Here is a 20667-nt window from a genome sequence, read left to right as displayed (position 1 = left end):
CAAAATCAAAATAAAAATTGATGCCCAAAATATTTTTTTGCTTCAAAAAAATAGAGTATTTTTGAAAATGAGTTTTTTAACAAGGATTGGAAAAGAGAAAAAATATTATCCAAAAAAAATTAGAATAACTAGATTTTAGAATGAGAAACCAAACATAGAAACAAAAAAAATTGAAGAAAAAACAGCAATTCAAAATAACAGTTTATCATGCCTTTCAATATAATTTATAATCTAAGATAAAATATGACATAATTGATATAAGAAGAGAAATTAATAGATATGTGGCTTTTTTTTTTTTTTTTTTTGAACCCCCAATGTGAGAGGAACAAGCAAGACACATAACCACTACGCTACCGAACATTTCTTGAAATGATGCCCTCTAAACAATTTATATAATAAGCTGCTTGTTGGGCTTCTGCTCCGGACCGGCACTGCCTCTGTGACCGTAATTGCCGGTGTAATGGCGGCTCCCGTCTATGTCGCTCTTCAAAAAACAATTCCCTTCTTCTGGATGCCAGTACTGATCTTTGTGGGAGCTGTGTTTGGTAATTTTGTCAGAACTTTTCTGGGATGTGCTTTTAAAGCAAATATGTTTGAGTATTGCATAGGTAAGGCTACCATGGCCTTTCTTGCCTTCTTGTACGGCGGAGTAATGCCACTCTTTTGCGGAATTATTATACCAAATTGTAGCTCAAGAGAGTAAAGTGAAATGTCGAAGCCTTAAGGTTGTTTAGTTAATCAAGCTCACTCTTTGAGTGCACTTTAAATCACCTCGTGCAACTCTTTCCAGAACATGATGATCTTGATTACTAGTGCAGAACATTGCCTAAAGCAGTCATATTCTATACAAAAGATCTTGATTTTCAATGCAAAGAGAGTGCTACATGGAACTGCCAAATTGCTCCCAGGTAAGTTTTTTAGCTTAAAAATATAGACATACAAAGTAAAACATTAAGCTGTAAAATTCTAAATGGGATTGCAAAATCTGCATAGTGATGAATAGTGTTTGGAATACATTCTTGATCTTAATTAATGACGTATAAGACGTATCACTTGGTCTGCTTTGTTACTGTCCTTTGGACTGTTGAAACTCCATCAACGAACTTTGTTCGGAAAAGAACGTTGGCGTTGTTGAACATTCCTTCTTTCAGCGAGACCACGATAAACTGTTGAGAATTGAGTTTCAAAAGCAGAGAAGGTTGTGAGGCCAAAACTGGATTTAAGTAAACACACATAAGAGTATATTAGTAAGGCTTGAAATAGAGATTTAGACCTGCGAGTGAGGGAAATGAGCTTTTATCATTCTTCCTATGTTCTGTGTGTGACTGAGATCAAGAGCTGCATCAACCTGAATAAATCAAAATCATGAGTATTTCTCTTTTCACTCACTGATTGTTATTGAAAACCAGTGTTCCACATCAGAAACATAAACAGACCCTTTAGATCTTCTGATCTTCTACTGTAATTTGAAATATCAATTGGGAACTGAGAAATCTGATATTGAAAAGCAGAGCTGTACCTCATCTAATATATAAAGAGGAGCTGGTTTGAAGAGAAGCAATGCCAATATTAGTGATAGCGCAAGAAGTGATCTTTGCCCTCCACTGAGTTCTGATAAAGACTGCTTCCAAACTTTTCCAAAGGCAACACGCACCTCAAGACCATCAAGGAAATTGCCGCTTTCAGGAGGTTCTAGTTTTGCCATGGTGCCAGGTAGTAGAGTTGAAAAGATAGATCCAAAATCCCTAAAAAATAAACATTTAACAATTTCATATTTTCATTTCAGACGTGGAGGAACGAGATCATGAGCCTAAGAGCAAAGACAAACTCACTGGTTAACTTTAACCCACGTAACTTTCAGGGTTTCTTTTTTCTTCTCATCAAGCTCCTCAATCACTTTTGTGATTTTTGATTTGTCATTCTAGGGAAAAAAAAACAAAAAAACTGCATTAGTGATGATGGCACACGAAGCTATTGATATACATTGTAAAGGCGCTCTCTGCCTTCTGCAACTGACCTCGATAGTATTTTTCTTCGATATCAGAGCATTGTATTCATCTTCTGCTTTCTCAAACATAGCCATAACCTTCTTGTTCACTCTTTTTTCCAAGCTTCATGAGGGAAATAAATAACCAGGAAAAGAAGAAGAATGCATGTTATTTTGATATTGCACTTCAAGAATGTGAAGACAATATAGGTTGCATTAACATACCCTGATTGATCTGCCTGAAGTTTTTCAAGTTTTTCTCTGGCTACATACGGATCACAAGATTCAAAATCATAATCTGTCCCTCCTTTTCCAAAAAGTTGCTTTTCAGATGCTATCCATGTATGCTTTTCAACAAGTTTGTCTACCTTCACGGAACAATCCTTGTGATCTGTTTCCATCCTTACGACCTATAAATAAATTGGAAGAAACAGTTGTCACGAAAAGTATATTCCTGGACTGCTGGACATGCAGAAATTTCAGAAAGTACTCAACTTCTCTAATATTATATCACAATCAAGTTACAAGAAAGTCTTAATTTTATATCCAGTTCAAGTTTACTTGCCATCCCCAACAGCTGTACGTTACCCATTGAGACGTTTGAACTTTCAAAATTTTAAAGAAACCCAAGGCAGAAACTCTTAACAGGCAAGACTAGTGAAGACGACAATTAACATTTTTATACAGAGTGCAAGAGAAACATAAACAGACTGGTAGTAAGAAAGAAACAAGCAAGGCCGCTTTGCCAAAACCTAAAAACAGCAAGAAGACAAAACAGAAAGTACCTCATTTTCCAATTTCTTTCTCTCAAGCTTCATCTCACTAAGCTTCTGCAGAAACTTTTCCTGGTCAGTAACCAGACCACTTATCTGTGTATCACATTCCTTCATCTTTGCATGTATCAACTTGAGCTCAGCAAGAGACTCATCATGAATCTTCTGTAAGGCATCAACCTGCAGGGGAATCATATTTTAATATGATAAATTTCTTCATTTTCAACAAATTTCACCAAGAGTAGAAAAAATTACAGTCACCTTGGCTCGCTGCTCGTCTACTTCCGAAGTCAGAGTGCTAATTTGGGTTTTCAATGAAGCTAACTGGCTCTCCAAGGACGACTGTTCTTGCACCATTGCTTCTTCCTCCATCACAAGCTTCTCTTTTTCATTTTCATGACTCTATGAGCATGACGAACCAGAGACAATGTTACAGCGAATTGAAAAGAAGGCAATGTTTTCATGATAAAACTGGATAACTCAGGACAAGGAATTATAAGGTGGATTCATGAAGTTTAATGACATGTAAGTAATTGACTAAAAATATTTAATACCTTTAAATCTTTGGAAGCTGCCTGCATCTGAGATTTGATGGTCTTAATAGTTTTTTCCAAGTCCTTGAGTCTTCCCTCTCTGTTTTTGTCATGGTCTTTAATGGAATTCTGCAGTTTGGAAACAGTATCCACACAATTTTTGTAAGCAAGTTCCTTCTCTTTGATTTGGGATCTCGCTTCTTCAAGCTCTTCTTCAAGTTTTTTTACTGCTTCACCAAGCTGTGTATACGACAAATGATGGAAAGTATAAACCCATGTTCTTCAAGTATCAAGAGAAAACCCAACGAAACTAACAATTTAGCTTAAAAGATATAGATAGAAGATGGAGATATAAACCTTGTGGTGCTCATTCTGTTCAGCCCTCTTCAAAAATAAGGACAAGTCATACGTTTTTAGCTCCAACTGTGCATTAACATCTGTGAATTTCTTTTGAAGAGGCTGAAGCTCTCTGATCTGTGATGTCAAGATAAACCAGCAGTATACGTTTAAAATACTGAAAGCACTTTAACTCTGTGTGGCATGAGGAGTCTATAGAGAGCAATTAGAGCATTAGTACGCTACTACTTTATTAGTTTCTTAGTAATTTCGAAATATGGCTAGTATCGGTCAAAATCCAAAATATTTAGACCTATCGCGTAAGCTTAAGGGTTTACCTGCGCTTCAATGTCAGCCAACCTTTTCTGGTGTCCTTGTAATTTTGATTCAGCTTCTGCCAGGTCATGAAGTTGCCTGAGGAGATCACCTCCACCCCTAAGGCAAAGGAAAAAATATGACCAACAAACTTTTATTTTTGAGTTTTAGGCATTTCTGAACCTCCTCCGTAAAAAATCAAGGAAATGACCCTAACTAGAGATCTAAGCGTTCAAGAAAGAAAGACATACTTGCGACTCCCACCAGTAAGAAGACCACTTGGTTGGAAAATATCACCTTCAAGTGTGACACTTGGAGTCCGAATATCCCGATTGAAAGCAACCTGCAAAAGAAGCAATGAAGGGAACATCAAAGACTGATTCTAGAGGCAGAAGCAATAAATAAAATAGTAGGAATAAAATCATGGTAGATTTTGCATCTATAACCCACAACATTGATAGACTTTATAATAGCATCATCAGATGTGATTCGTCAAGAGTTACTAAAAAGGAGCTCAGCTTAGAAAATGGAAAAAATGTGCACACCACATATTCTACGTATCGAGTCATACATAAGTTAACATCTTCTTACAAGAAAAAAAGCTGAACGCGCTAGCCACATGTAATTAATATTATGCTTGGGGAAATACTTACTTCCTTGGCTGCATCAGTAGTTTTGCAAACAAAAGTGGAGCCAAAAACATACTCCATGGCATTCTGCAAAATACATATATCACACGAATATGAAGTTGAACTTGAAAATTCAACACTTAAAGAAACATGCATGCGATAAAAATTATCAGCGATGGAGGATTATGTATTCTTGAAAACTTGAGAAATAGAAGATTATGTATCAGATTCGTGTTACTATATGCAGGTGGGTACCTTTAGTTCATCGCTGTAACCGACTAAGGAAAGTGCCAGTTCAGCATTATCTTTTCCTACCTGAAATATAATAGAAAATTAGCAAAGAAAATGAAAACAAAGAGATTAATTTTGAAAGTACCAAACAATATAACCACATACCAATCTAGCAGTCGCTTGCTGCACTCTAGGCTGAACAACGTAGGATTGGATTTTGTTCAGTGGTATAATTGTAACTCTTCTCCTAAGAGCACCGTTCTGAAGGAGCTGCTTTCCAGTATCTTCTGAGTCAACAACAACATTATACAACTTCCCACCAGCAGTAACCTGAAAATAGAAAAGCAAAGTAACTTCAGGCAATTGGATCCAACAATTTCTACTATGAAATATTAAGATATATAGTCTACCTCCAACGCTGTCATTGATGACCTATCTTTTACTTTTATTAGTTTTGCGACCACACCTTTCACCTTAGAACGGTCAAAGTTCCTCTCAGGATCGCGGTATGTAAACTGAACATTTGCTAATTGAGCTGATAACCCACGCACTTTATCTTCCAGCCTTTGTACAACTTCAAGTTCGGCTCCGCGGTCCTAAACAATTATCTCAGTCAGAGATGTATACTTTATATAGAAGAAGACAAAATTAACTTAAGTGACCATGCTAACCTTCTCCAAAGCTTCCATCTGACCCTCATTATAAGGAATAGATTCGAGTGTCTTTTTTACACGTTCCACATCATTTTTCCTGGCTCCAAGTTCATTCTCCACTTCAACGGCTTCTTCACGTTTTGACGTTAACTGAGATTTTCTCTCCTTTAGCTCCTTTGAACAGTGTTCTATTTTGGTTTTCAGCTGTTTCAACTCTGTTCCAGCTGTTCCAACAGCAATCTTTGCATCCCGTAGTTGATCTTCTAAGCATTTCTCTTCATCTCCACTACTCTTACCAGCTAGTACGCCCTAATAATCAAGGGACATAAACCCAATTAACATAAAACAAATGGATATTATTTGGCACGGAATAGAGCGACATTTTATAGTGGTACTACCTGGTGTTCCTTTTCACGCTCTTCCAATGTGGTGGAGAGTTCTTGGAATTTTTGTTTTAGATCTGCCGCTCCTTCCTCAGACTTCTTCACAGCAGCAGCTCTCTCTTTTACGGAATTCTTTAAATCTTCAATATTGTGAACAATCTGTCAAAACCAAGTAGGAAGTTATATACGCCAGAAATAGCTGAAAAATCTATAACACTTCTAGTAACAGATAACAATTTGGTCCTGTCTCTAACCTTTTCAGCATTCTCTTTTTCTCCCAAAAGGGTGTCCTCCTTGTTATTAAGCTTAGATGACTCACGTGTCATTTCTTGAGACAGTGAATCCACTTTTTCAGACAGAGTTTTAACTTCTCCCCCCATGCTGGCTTCCTTTTCCCGAGTCAGAGTTTTTATCTGTTTCTCAATTTCCTGTATATCTCCCTGCGTCTTTTCTGTATCCTCGTCGATCTTCGTAAGTTTCTTCTTCATTTCTCCAACTCCAAGAACAGCATTATCTCTAATCTTCTCTGCTTGAACATATTCAAAGGCAATACAGAATCTCCTCAGTCGATCCAGCTCGGCGTTACCATTAGCCCACTGCATGTACTGTGATTTCTCTTTCCTCAACTTCTCCAGAGCCGGCAAAATTTCATGATCAAGGAGCTTATTAATCTCATCAACCTTGGTTTGCTTCTTCTCAAGTGTTTTCAATGCAGCTTCTTTCTTGTTTTCATACATTCTTGTTCCAGCAGCTTCTTCAAGCATGGATAAAATCTCGGGAGGTTTCATGTTTAGAACTTTGGTGATACGCCCTTGCATAATGAGAAAATGTGGATTGTTGACATTAAGCTGCACCGAGTGGAAAAGATTCTGAACTTGACTTGGTTGTGCTAGCTTCCCATTTATCAAATACTTGTTCCTACCACCAACTACAATCTTTAAACATCAAAATAAACAAAACAAAATGGTCACATAGAGCAAATTAAAGAGCCATTTCACCCTAACATTACAAATTTTGCTAATTTTTCCAATTCCAAGTTAAACAAAGAACATACTTGTCTAGTGACAGTAATCTCCGGGTGCTCCTCATAGCCTAGAGGACTCCTGTGTCTCTCGGAATTGTCAAATGTAACGGAGACAGTTGCTTTGGTAATCCCAGCTTGTCCTTGCTTATAGACGAGCTCCTGCAAATTAGCAGCTCGAACCTGCTGGAGATTAGTGATACCCAGAACGAAACAGATTGAATCGAGGATATTGGATTTTCCCGACCCATTCAGACCCGTTATCGCATTAAAATGTTGATCGAAACCAGAAACAACCGTTCTCGTCGCATACGATTTGAAACCCTCTAAGCATATCTCTTTTATATGCATCTTCTTCCCCCAATTTCCAAAAAACCCTAGATAGAGCGAGAGTAGAGTAGCTTAAATCGGAAAAACCCAGAAAAACCCTATTTTCAAAATTGGAACTTTTAGATCGAAGGTACACGAAATTGAAACGTTGCAAGAGAAGCACAAGTCGAATCTGAATAAAGTCTTAATTTTTTATTTTTTTTTTCTTGGAAAAAGATAATAATTAGGGATTTTGAAATCGAGGGCATCTGGATTTGGGAACATAGGGAGCGGGAAATTGAATTTTGGAAACAGTACCGAAACCTTCCACACCATTTAGAAGGTTCAGATCTTTACCAAGATATATCGATATCGTCGAGGGACGCAAAAGTTGAGTGCCGACGTGGATTTTAAATATGGTCATCAAACAGTTACATTAATACATTATATAACACGTGTAATGTATTTCACAAAAAACCGTCGCAACCCACTACGAGTACACGTACGAGAAGTTGTTTTATTTAATAGTCTTTCGTAAATGGGAGTAAAAAAATTAACCAAATGGTTAAGAAAAGGATAGACGACGACGGCGAAAGCAAACACAATCTTGGAGAAGAAACTCGAAGAACTTGAGTGTTTGCTAGAAGAAATCGGTTATGGACTTCTGGCAATGGTGATCATACTATAGAATAAAAATTCAAAGTCCGGTTTCTTTTCACGCATACCCTTTTAACTGCGGAGATAACGTCGGTTAAGGAAGGTGGAGAAGAAGGAGAAGAGATGCTGAAACTTCGTTGCATGGCTAAGAGACTAAGAGGTTAACCGAACTTGAAGAAGCTTTCAAGGAGTTGACCGGTCCAATCGACGAACCGAACATGCAGATTTACCATTATTGTTAAATAGGTAGAATTACCATTATGGCATTATCATATATGTAAATAACTTGTTAATCAAGTTTGAGATTTTGTATAAATAAGGCTAATGAATAAATGGAGAGAAACTATTTCACCTCTAAGTTCTAAGGTTTCCTCCAATTCTATAAAACATGGTACGGCCTGATGTGAAATTAAGAATTCAAGTATGCCTATGATAAAAATGTAAAAGTAATTATGATTAAAGTATATTTGATCCATTTCATTATGAAAAAGTTACATTTGATACTTTGATTACTCATAATTATTCCATTGAACTAAACTTTATACACATCAAATGATACTAAAAACAAAATTACTTAGTCGACAAAAACAAAAATAGTTACTTTTATGCATGGTTTCAAAGTAGTAATTCACTTTCCACAGTCGTTAAATGAACCTATTATTAATTATACGCCCCATATCTTTTAATCTTCCCATTCTCCCATTATATATTCAACTATATTCAACTAGATAATAACCCGTGCTGGTAGCGCGGAGAATATTTTTTTTTGTTATTTGTTAATATTATATTTATGTTGTATCATTTATTTACATGTTATATAATATAGTACTATATGGTGAGTTTTGATTTATATTAAACTACTAATAGGTAGGCCTGGAAACTACTACCGATATCCGTATTGGACCCGTTTTTCGGTTTGTATCCGTCCCAAGAAAAGGTACCCGCACCTTTAGGGTCGAGTAAAAGGTATAATAATTATATATCCATAAATAATGATCGAGTATCGATATTAATTTAATTTTTGAGCGTCTCGTTACCTGTCTCAGTACCCGTTTTATTACCCGACTCATAAATACACGTTAATATTTTGTAGAATAATGTTACCAGCGTGAGGAAATATTTATGTAACTTTGGATTTGCTTGTTACAAAATAATAGTAGAAAATTTATTAATTCTATACATTTTATAAAATCATATATTTAATTTACTTAAGGTCATACTTTGATTTCGACCCGTAGTTGGTACTACTATTTTGGTTTGGTGTAATATCAAATTCGTTAATTATACATTCGGTAAAGCCAAAAAAATCTAACAAAACATGTATTGACCCGTGATTTGGTATTACAAATTGATGTGATCGTGTTTAGAGATCTTAATATACCAAATTTACAAATTAAAGTTATTGGTATAACATGTTGTATATTAATTTTATAGGTGAAAATTACAATAAGGTTATGTATATTATCAACATTATACACTTAGTATTATTTATATAGCGAATATTGTGTATAAACAATTAAGTTTTAGCCAATTAAATAGTTTGTTATTATTTCCTAAGATTTATGAAACAATAAATAGAGTTTTATTATTTTGTAAACAAATCTAAACTTTTCTTTTGTTAGTTATTAAAATAATTAAAATATAATAGCATTTTCGTAATATGTCACATCAGAATTGGTTAAATTTTTAACAACATAGCTTAAATAAATATATAGATATATTTTAAAAATATAAACAATGTTGTATCCTAATTTTAATATATATTTGTTATTATTAAATGATTTAGATATGTAAATATTTAATCTTAGTTTTATAAATAAATTTAAGTTTTATAATTTTCTAATTAGTTTGTTATTGTTTCCTAAGATTTCTGAAATAATAAATAGAATCTGTTTAATTATTTTATTACATAATTTCGTAATAATTTTATTAAATAATTTTGAATTTATTTTATTAATGATTTCTTGTAAGCTAATAAATTAATAATTACTATTTTTTTGGATAATCATTTTCAGGTTAAAACAAATTAATATTAAAATTCTGTTATTATATTTTGTATTAAAATACAGTGGTATTTTGTGTAATATTTTACATGGAATAGGGTTATTTGTTTAAAGGATTGCTTAAATAAGTATATAGATGGAAAAAAGTATGAACCACATATATACTGATTCGAGTGTAGAGAAGAGAGAGACACTCGAGATACTGATTTAGTAATGAATTCACACACAACCAAGCTATCAATCTCATAATCAAGACAAAAAAACATCAAAGGCTAAAGAGAGAGACTAGAAATGATTAAATACTAGAAATCAAAAGCAGAATTAAACTTCTATACTAGAAATCGCCACAAGTTATAGTTCCAAACACACACATAAGTAAAAAGATCGTGATGACGCTCACTACTGGATTAGTTGTCAATTAATGTTAATAAATTGTAAATTTTTAAAAAATCATTAATTGAAAACTGGTTTAGCAAATAATGCATTTATAACTAAACATTAAATATACTATATTTTTTTAAATTGTACAAAAACTCTACAAAATCAATCTTTTTGATACAGAGATGGATTATTGGAAAATCTTGATGATGCATGACTTAAAATTAAGCCTACATCTTTACAATATTTAAAGAGAGGTACAAAATAAATAATTCAAAAATTATGGCTCTTATTCAATTGCCACTAATTATTTTTTTTAGATTTTGTTTTTTAAAATTAATAAGGTTAATTTGGTATTGATGAAAAATTCAGTTGGATCATCTAATTAGAATATCCAAGATCCATGGGTGCTTAATATGGTATCTTACCAAAACAAAAATCATTAATAACTAATTTAGGAAAATCTAAATTTTATTATGAATTTCTAAAGAGATTTTTGGTTTTGTATTTTTTTGTTAGCATATTATTATATCATATAGCTTTGGTTGTACAATTATCTCCTCTTGATATTAAGGAACCAATCTAAATTGGATGTTTTTTTGTGGCATCTTTCTATTAATATTCATTCTTTCGTTTGGCATCTCAAGTCATTGGTTTTAAACCACTGACTTTGTCCACCAGTTTCCAGCATTTTCCAAGATCCAGAAGTCCGTATGACATGGGTCGTCAACTAATATATTGTTTAACTAACGGTTTAATTTGATTACTCGCGAGCTAATTACGAGGGAAAACAAAAAGACAAATTAGTTTGACTACATGCATATTTACAAACATAATCAAATATCACATGCCACGATTCAAATATATTTACTGTAATTAACGAGTACTCGATAACCTTTATATTTCCGATATATTCAAGTCATAAACTTATTTGCCATATATTTTCGTCAACTACTGTCTTTGATGCTGACTCTGTTTTTGTATCTCCTCTGTTTCTTTCGTCGTTAACAAGGCACCGTGCATAATCCTAGAAGTTTAATTAGCTTGTTCTTTGCTATTTTCGGTTTACGAAATTTCTTTAACGTAAACTACGCAACTAATTTCACTCGTAAGTCGTAAGCAATCGACTATGTTAGAATATTCTAGTACTTTTGCTATTTTTGAATATTAAATAATATTTTGACTTAAAAGTATAATTGATTTTGCTTGTTGAAATAATAATGTTTTATTTGACTAATTAAACATATTTTTTAACTATTGCATATATACGTACGTATAATATTTCGAAATATACTTTTTCCTTATACATCAAATCATATATGTGTAAGTGTAACTATGGGGATGTTATATAGTCGAGCCTTGTGTAAAATATTGGTGTTTCCATGACTTTACCATTTGATCCCCAACAATCTCTTGTTCTTGATTTTGTTTCTAGAGAAGATTCACTGACTCAGATTTGAATCATATGCATTGGACTCGATATCGATGAAGACAAAACCTCCTCCTATAAGCGACGGTACGCCCAACGAGAGTGTATCAGATGTATTCGTGCGTGTGACGCAGCTCGTGTCTATTCTCGAGACTCAATACTCAGAGGACACGGTCGTAATTATTTCGCCTGATTCACACAACTAATCTGTGTTACAAGCTGGTGTTCAAGTCGTCGACCTTCGAAGGCACTCGGAGTTGTATTTTGGACCAGGAGAAGTAAAGATTTTTTTTAGACGCAAAAAGCGTTCCTGTGTACAAGCAACCTGCTTCTGCTGTATATAAATGCACAAACCCACCAAACTGTGACTAATGGAAGTGTTACTTAGTAGTACATTCTATTTTAGACAATCATAATGGTAAAAGGTCTTATACTTCCTTAAGTGCTTTCTTGATTCGAGAAATTCATATTAAGTCGTAGTTTTTCTTTCATGCAAATTTTATTTACTAAAACCAATGCAATTATAACTTAATCCCCATTCATGCTGTTGAATATATTATTTGAGAAGTACATTTTTAACTTTTTTTCAAGCATGTACTTCTCAAATAATATTAAGAAGAAGAAGGTTTGTTTTGGTTCTGGCCGGTTAAGGATATAAACCTGAAATCAAATAGTGTCAATCGGAGGAGGGGGTACAATTTGTCAATTGCTCACAAAATGTATTATATGGTTGACGTAGGTGTTCAAACGTATTATATTTCCCTTTCACTGGTCTATCCGGCCGGTTTGTTGTGGATTCGATTTTAGGGACTAACCTGTTAATCTAAACCGGAATGTGCGATTACGATTGTGGTTTTGTCATGCAAATTTTTTTAAAAGAAAACTACTTCAACTACTAGTTCATTTGATAATTGATATATATATATCAATTAGATGTATTACACCCCGTGCTATGCACGGGAGTATTTTTGCAAATAGTATATATATACCCAACAATTAGATGTATACGTAACTTTAAGGTTTATGTGGAAAAATGACTATGCATAGATAACATTAACACACTTTTCATTGATTAACCCACAATCCACAAACATACTAACAGTTACGTTAGATTAGTTTTCAAAAAAGAAAACTTTACATTCATCTAAATTAGCTAGAGCACAAATCATTATTTTTGATAAAAAGAAAGTACAAATATTAGTTTAATAATTACCTGTTTGATGAGCAGTTTATGGCTTCTCATCATTCATTCATGACCTTATCTAATCAAAACAATGAGAAGTAAAATATCATACTGTAGCAAAGGCAATCAAGAATCAAAAATCACTTTGAAACAATAGAAACATAGTTAAGTGATCAAAATTGTTTTTAGTCATTATTTTGAGTATAAATTATCTTTATACGTATTAATTATTAATATATGCTATACACTTTATATTTGATTTGAGTGACATAAAAAATCTATGAAATACACTAAACGACATGTGGAACTGGTTAAAGAATCACAGCTGCACATGTTGATTTGAAAAAATAATGCAGCATGATGCTTCACTAAATTTAAGACTTCTCCAACAATTCATGAAAGTGAAACTTTTGTTTTTGCGAAAAAGAGGTTTTTGAAAAGTTATCTTTAAGAATAATTTTATAGGCAAATATGATGGTTTTACATTGTATTGCTAAATCAAACATCTGAAAAAAAAAAATGTACTCTCTATAAATAATAGACTAATTTACCGAGAAAGCTGAATGGATTGATACATCATGGCCAAATTACATCGGTTAACTTGTGTCATCTTCAACACCTCATCTTCCATGCCCCTACAACCAATCGAACATAAACCAATTCGTCATATATATCGAAACTCTAAAAAAATGAAATTATATAAGGGAAAAACTGGCAGACCACTCACTCACTGTATAAACGACTCCTAATTAAGGTTTTGAGACTGAAAACTGAAATTAAGGTTTTGACTTTTGAGACTGAAGTTGAGGAGACCCATATTTTGTTTTTTTTGATCGACTGAGAGATTTTATGATGTTTAAGTATCGGATCGTGGGCGAAGAATGGATCGTGGGAGATAGGTTTTTTTTTTTTTTTTTTTTTCTTAATTCTTGTTAGCATGATCACATTTTAGTTTTTAACTGATTTTTATTAACTTAGAATGCTTTTAAATCCTATGTGGCACAATTTTATTGGCCATGTGACTTGTGATTTATAGTATAAAGGATATATATTATAAAAAAAATTGTTAGAGAAGAACGTCTCTCGTTCCCACCAGTAAGAAGACCACTTGGCTGGATCTAAGCGTTCAAGAAAGAAAGACATACTTGCGATTGCGACTCCCACCAGTAAGAAGACCACTTGGCTGGAAAATATCACCTTCAAGAAGATAATAATTAGGGCTTTTGAAAACGAGGGCATCTGGATTTGGGAACAGAGGGAGCGGGAAATTGAATTTTGGGAACAGTCCTGAAACCTTCCAAGCCATTTAGAAGGTTCAGATCCCTACCAAGATATATCGATATCGTCGAGGGAGGCAAAACTAGAGTGCCGACGTGGATTTTAATATGGTCACGTAACTTGGCATCAAACTGTTACATTATATAACACGTGTAATGTATTTCACAAAAAAACCGTCGCAACCCACTACAAGTACACGAGAAGTTGTTTTATTTTAAAATCTTTCGTAAATGGGAGTAAAAAATAACCAAAATGGTTAAGAAAAGGATGAAGACGACGACGACGGCAAAAACAAACACAATCTTGGAGAAGAAACTCGAAGAACTTGAGTGTTTGCTAGAAGAAATCGGTTCTGGTAATGGTGATCATACTATAGCATACCGGGAATTCAAAGTCCGGTTTGTTTTCACGCATACCCTTTTAGCGGCGGAGATATCGTCGGTTAAGGAAGGTGAAGAAGGAGTAGAAGAGATGATGAAACTTCGTTGCATGGCTAAGAGGTTAACCGAACTTGAAGAGGCTTTCAAGGAATTGACCGGTCCAATCAACGAACCGAACATGCCGAGTTTGGAAAGTGGTGGCGATGGTGGTGTCAATGTTGATGATGAGACCGGTTTGGTTCGCTCGTTGGTTGAAACGTTGCACGAAGAATATAAAGACGATGCTTCGTTAGAGGAGAAGTTGGCGAAGAGAAAAACCGAGAAGATGAAGACGAAGCGGTTTAGGGGTTTGGTTAGTTTTGGTTTTGTTGGTTTTGTTGCGAGTATGGTTAGTTTCTACGGTTATCTTTGTGATCAATCGAACGAGAAAACCATGTTTCTCACTCCTACTTAATTTTCGTAACAACTTGTTGCTCTTGTGGTTCATTGATTACGATGAGAGTAATCAATGTTACAATGACTATTGTGTTATATATTTTCAATAGATTTGGGCTTTCTATATGATTAATGGTTTTTTTTTTGTTAGTCTCTCGGCACTTTTTGTCATATAGATTTTGGCTTTCTATATGATTAATGTCATCACTCAAAAATCTTGTCTCTTGTGTCACTAGTGCGTTGTTGTGTTCCTAAACTGGTAGACTCTGTTTTTGTCAATTTGCTTATGTGTTGGTTTCGATTATGTCTACTGTTTACCAGATACTAGTAGGAAAAAAATAGTATGATCTTTAAATTTATATGTGGGATCTTATAAAACTATAAAGTTACAACACAATAAATAAACAATTTTGTGTAAAATAATAATCAGTAGTAGTTAAGACATATGTATGATATGTAATCAATAAGCATGAACCTCAATTAATTTATATATAGGCGTGCGGATTTACACACACGTTTTAAGGATTGATCTTACGTGTGTGTATTTTGAGCCCAAGAGTAGAAGGAACAAGGAGAAGAAGTGGAAGAGGCATTCATAGAAACCATTGTTGCTTGCTCTTCAGAGAGATGATGAAATGTTTCATTCGAAGAGTTATCTGATGGATCTTTGTTTACTTCTTCCTCTTCTTGGCCCATGATTAGCTGAGAAGCAACAAACTTGTCAAGCGTTTGCCAATCCATCACTTGATCATTATGATCATCATTGACTAGTAATCCTGATTGATGATGATGACCACCAGTACTTGTGTTCATCATGATCATATGATTATCATCATTGGTAATAACATGACCATCATCCCGTTGCATTATTGTGGTTGGGTTTGCGTTAATAGTGCTTAGTACAACACCATAAGGGTCTTGGTCATTCTGATGTAATGATGATAATGATGATGATGATGAGCCTTGAAACATTCTTGGACTCTCTAGATCAGGAAGATGGTAGTAGTTACCATTAGCAACATCCATCTGCTGCGTGAACCAATTAGATTCTTGGCCTGATGATGATCCCATCATTGTTCTTGGATTGTTGTAATTCATCGTGGTTAGTTTCTTCTTGAAAGCGCGACAAACCACCCATCCTTCCTCATGAGGTGGTCCATTTTCATCGGTCTCAAGACGGTATTCGTGCATGATCCAATCGGATTTCTGACCATTCGGGGCCCTACCTTTGTAAAACACAAGAGTCTTCCTCATCCCAACAAGCTCTTGCTTTGAGTATATGGCCTTGTCTCGACCTGTTGCTTTCCAAAATCCGGAGCCTGTTGCTCTATTGGTTCGTGTCCCAGTTGGATATTTCTTGTCCTTGTGGCTAAAGAAATACCATTCCCTCTCTTCTCCCGTCCCTCGTCCACATAACTCTATATATATAGCCCAAAAAACAACATTTTCATTAAAGATATAGTACGACCTTGATTTTTGAATTAGAAGAATCTGACTTTCAAAAACTAATTAATGTGGTATATAGTATGATTTAACTAATGAGATCAAAATAGATGAACGTTGGAATGCATACATACCTTGGATGTCCCATGGCTCGATTTTGTAGAGATCGACATCTTTGATAACATCAACTTGCATTCCCGGGAATGCAACTTTGTTCTTGAGATAATAGTCAACAAGTTCTTCATCCGTCGGATGGAATCGATAACCGGGAGGAATGTGCGAGAGACTCTCCATTTTGATTTATTTATTTATATATGTTCTGCAATATTGCAATTTGTAACACATACTTTATCATCGGTACATAGAAAGACATGAATGGAACTGATGTGAAATTAAGAATTCAAGTATGCCTATAATAAAAATGTAAGTAATTATGATTAAAGTATATTTGATCCATTTCATTATGAAAAAAATTACATTTGATACTTTGATTACTCATAATTATTCCATTGAATCAAACTTTATACACATAAAATGATACTAAAAACAAAATTACTTAGTCGACAAAAGCAAAAATAATTACTTTTATGCATGGTTTCAAAGTAGTAATTCACTTTCCACAGTCGTTAAATGAACTTTTATTAATTATACGCCCCATATCTTTTAATCTTCCCATTCTTTCATTATATTCAATGGAAAAAGTATGAACATATATACATACGTCAAATAATTAAGTTTCCAAGGAGAAAAAAATTAAAATGTAATAATATGAAAACATAGTTGTTCTCGACCTCTCGTGAACGAAAGTGAGTACATTTGTGATTATATATATGCGATTTTGTAACATACTGAAGACCGAAAATCAGAAATATACATTGTTCTATGTACTGAAAGAAACTTACTTGAATCTTCTTCTTATATATATGCAACCTTTGTAAGAATATTCGATTTTTTTTTTGTCTTCTCTTGGTTCCTCGTAGATTTGGAGAAAGAGACAAAAGCGTTTTGTCTTGTTTTAGTTGTTTATGTTGAGAACACTAAAGACTTCGAGTGTTCCGATTATGGCGGATTCTCTAGGCTTATATATACACATATATATAGGCACATAAATGTAAACAGAGACAAAAAGCTCTCGTGATGCAAAAGGAATTGTGCTTTTTATTATAATTTGTTGTAATTTTTTTTGTTTAATACTTTATTAAGGGAAGATTCTATTTGGATTTTGGGGGTCTTTAATTATAACTAAGCTATCACTGTCTTTCTCTCTCTACCTGAAGTGTTGCATAAGTTTTCACTTTCTACACTGTGTGTGATAGAGAAGTAATGTGGTCTTTTAGAACTATCTCTCTACCAACCATTGAATGAGACGTTTTTCAAATAAACTACTTCCCTTTAGTTATATATTTGACAAATACTAATTAAGCGTTTAAGTTGGTGCGGTCGTGGCTGCAATTGTTCACGTTTTGTGGATTGGTGTTCATACCGCTAAAAAGGATTAAAATTTTGTAAGCTGAAAAATATTTAAAACCAAATTGTACATATCAAGATTTTATAAAATTGAAACTTAAAAAAACTCTTGGTTACATACAATAGAGATCAAGTTTATTAAAACTAGATAGAAAACGAAATGGAGTACTCGTTTAGACGTCTTACTAAGATGGTCTTAGCCATCAACAAAAATTGTTGAAATTTCAACCGTTTCACACCTTTATCCGCCTGCGTTTATTCTCCCGCGTTGATGTTACTCGAAGTCTCAAATATGTACGACACTTTAGATAGTTAGATTTAAACTATAAAATCCCTAGTTTTTTAATTGACCGTACGTTGATCGTCAACTAGCAATATATATAATATCCTATAATCGAGTTATTTATTAGATTCGTTTGGTGAAATGGATACGCATGTTCTTTTTGAATAAGAAAACAAAGTTTTTTTTTTAATTAGTATGACATTAGTTGATCGATAGTTAGCCATGGAAAAGGTTCAGAAATACTTATATATATTTCAGCTTTACAATTTAACTAATGACAGTTGATGGGATATTTTTTCACAGTTATAATATATGCAGATTTTTTAGAATTGTAAGGTTTGAACCCATTGGATCTTACTTTACGTAAAGTTTGAATGTGTTTTGATATGAAAAACCGATTATATTAATTCCAGCTTAAAAGTTGTAAATTGGGAATTAAAACTATACATATTCATATAAAACTCTAAGATGATTCAGCCATGAACAAAGATAAGACAATTTTCTTATAAAGTTTGATTGTGATGATTGCTTAATTCTTAAATATCAAAATTACCAGTTATTTATACACATATTTAAATAAATAATTTTTTTTTTTGTCTCTTTCTAGTGTTTATATATCAACGAGTACTCAAACTATAGAGAAACAAATCACCAAAAAGTAATCTAGAGAATGTATCACATGATCATAACATATTTATATTTTGGCAAGTTTTTGTACTACTTGATATGAAGTGTTTTATTTTATTTTAAGTAACTAGACGAACTCTTTTTTCTTTTGAGTAAATGTAAATATTGTAAGAAACAAAGAAGTGAACTATATACAGAAGATAACATTAGAATAATTTATTTTTAAAAACAGTAATAAAATAACGTGGCGTGACATGAGTGGTTACGTAATAACACAGGGAACATCATCGCCGAGAAAAAAAAGCTCCTTATCGCCTTCGGTGCTGTCCCCACTTCACTTCCTTTTTGTCCCCACCAAACTTCTCACTTGTTGAGTTCTTCCTTCTTCAGTTCTTCTCTTCCCCTTTAAACTTACATCCAAATCCTCCATTTGATTCATATTCCTAGACATTATAACAAATTCTCGAATGTCAAGATAACATACGTTTTCATGTTTTCTTTAAAGTAGGCTTAGAGTTTTGAATATGCATTTTCACATATATGAAGATAGTGTTTTTATGAATACAGAAGTTAATACAACTACTTTGAAAATTTGCTTGTCATACTCATACGTAGGTGATACAAGATTGATAACTTAGAGAAAACATATGTGGTATTTACTTCATAAGGTAATCGAATTTTTTTATGACCGATTGAAATTCTATACTCATACCATATGGTCCACATTGGCGTTTTTTTCAACAAAAACTTGATCCGTAAGTTCAATCAAAATAGTTTTTGTTATTTTCGTTTATTTCTTTATTTGTGTCTGTTCACTCGATTAATTGTTGTGGTCATACATCAAATTCACATGGATATATATACCACGTTAGTTATATTATTATTTGGGTTTGTCTAACTATAATTTTAAGCTATTGTTGTTTTCAACCATGTTAAAAAATTTAGGTTATTTATATAAATTTCTTCTTGAAGAAAAGCAAAGTTCAGAGAAATTAGAGATCATAAGGATCATTAGATTATGTAGTAAATATCATGACCTAATGCTAGACCTTATTTTTTTAGTTTTGACGGCAGAGTATGTCTCTTTTCTCTCTTTTTCCCCCTTTATTTCAGTGTCTCTCTGATATTTGCTATTAATATAAAAACAAAATAAAAAAAGGTGGTTCTTAAAAAGTACGCTTCTGTCTCCAATTTCTCCACTTGGAAACACTATGATTATACCTGCAAATTCTATATATCATTTTAGTATGGTCTATATAAAGATATATATAAATATTGCACGCATCTATATTTCGTGAGTAATATGTACGTACTATAAAGAGATGGTTGTGGTGTATGTATATATGTAGAGTTTTGAGAATGCCACTTTAAATTTCGAAAAAAAAACAAATTTTCATCTGTTTCATATTAGATGATTGGACCGACAAACCGACGGTTTTGAGTACATTGATAGGTCTTCGGAAACACTGAGAGAGTGACAGTTATCCATACCAATCATACCACACGTTTTCTTTACCCAAGAGAGCGACCGGTTTAAGTTGGTTCGATTGGATCTTAAACGGTAAAGGTAAAACACCAGTACATCTTGTGGCTGAAGCCGCTAAGTTGGTCCCAGTAGACGAAATTATATGATTGGAGTCGTGAGCCCGGCGTGGTCCTCCTAGCCACTGTCAAGTCAGCCATTGCCAACGAACCACCGTTCTTTCCGGTCTAATGAGTGGGCCTTACGGGGGCCCGGTATCATTATGTGGGGTCCAAAAGTAATGGGGGCTACACGTGAAGCTCGTGCGTGAGTGTGTGTATTAATCTACCTCTTTCTCTATATAATATGTACACCAATCCATATTTCATTGGGCTATACACATCTCACTCATATCACTTACACATGTATGTATTTAGAATGTAGCAATCAAGAACGAAAGGATTGGTTATAT

General features: G+C 33.7%; 3 protein-coding genes across 3 annotated transcripts; 1 reads left to right on the top strand and 2 right to left on the bottom strand.

The window, feature by feature from the left end:
* Nucleotides 1–843: 843 nt before the first annotated feature.
* LOC104740072 (structural maintenance of chromosomes protein 2-1) lies at nt 844–7554 on the bottom strand. Its single transcript, XM_087473538.1, has 20 exons — nt 6895–7554; nt 6095–6775; nt 5856–5999; nt 5476–5766; nt 5215–5400; nt 4970–5134; nt 4829–4888; nt 4598–4660; nt 4196–4287; nt 3968–4064; nt 3651–3767; nt 3315–3533; nt 3022–3162; nt 2773–2940; nt 2213–2397; nt 2018–2111; nt 1833–1921; nt 1520–1745; nt 1274–1348; nt 844–1166 (listed from the first exon to the last, which is right to left on the bottom strand). Exons 1-20 carry the CDS (start codon nt 7210–7212, stop codon nt 1050–1052), a joined length of 3528 nt encoding a protein of 1175 aa, XP_087329664.1. The 5' UTR covers nt 7213–7554; the 3' UTR covers nt 844–1049.
* Nucleotides 7555–14301: 6747 nt separating this feature from the next.
* On the top strand, nt 14302–15042 carry LOC104740064 (uncharacterized). The gene has a single exon (XM_010460577.2). The coding sequence runs from the start codon at nt 14351–14353 to the stop codon at nt 14930–14932; it is 582 nt and encodes a 193-aa protein (XP_010458879.1). The 5' UTR covers nt 14302–14350; the 3' UTR covers nt 14933–15042.
* Nucleotides 15043–15238: 196 nt separating this feature from the next.
* LOC104756993 (NAC domain-containing protein 101) lies at nt 15239–17423 on the bottom strand. Its single transcript, XM_019231427.2, has 3 exons — nt 17259–17423; nt 16491–16675; nt 15239–16331 (listed from the first exon to the last, which is right to left on the bottom strand). Exons 2-3 carry the CDS (start codon nt 16648–16650, stop codon nt 15445–15447), a joined length of 1047 nt encoding a protein of 348 aa, XP_019086972.2. The 5' UTR covers nt 16651–16675; nt 17259–17423; the 3' UTR covers nt 15239–15444.
* Between the last annotated feature and the right edge of the window lie 3244 nt (nt 17424–20667).

The sequence above is a fragment of the Camelina sativa genome, chromosome 2 (genome assembly GCF_030686135.1).
Source record: "Camelina sativa cultivar CO46 ecotype springtype chromosome 2, ASM3068613v1".
Lineage (NCBI taxonomy): Eukaryota > Viridiplantae > Streptophyta > Magnoliopsida > Brassicales > Brassicaceae > Camelina > Camelina sativa.
The sequence above is the reverse complement of the archived record's forward strand: the minus strand, read 5'-3'. Positions and strand labels throughout refer to the sequence as shown.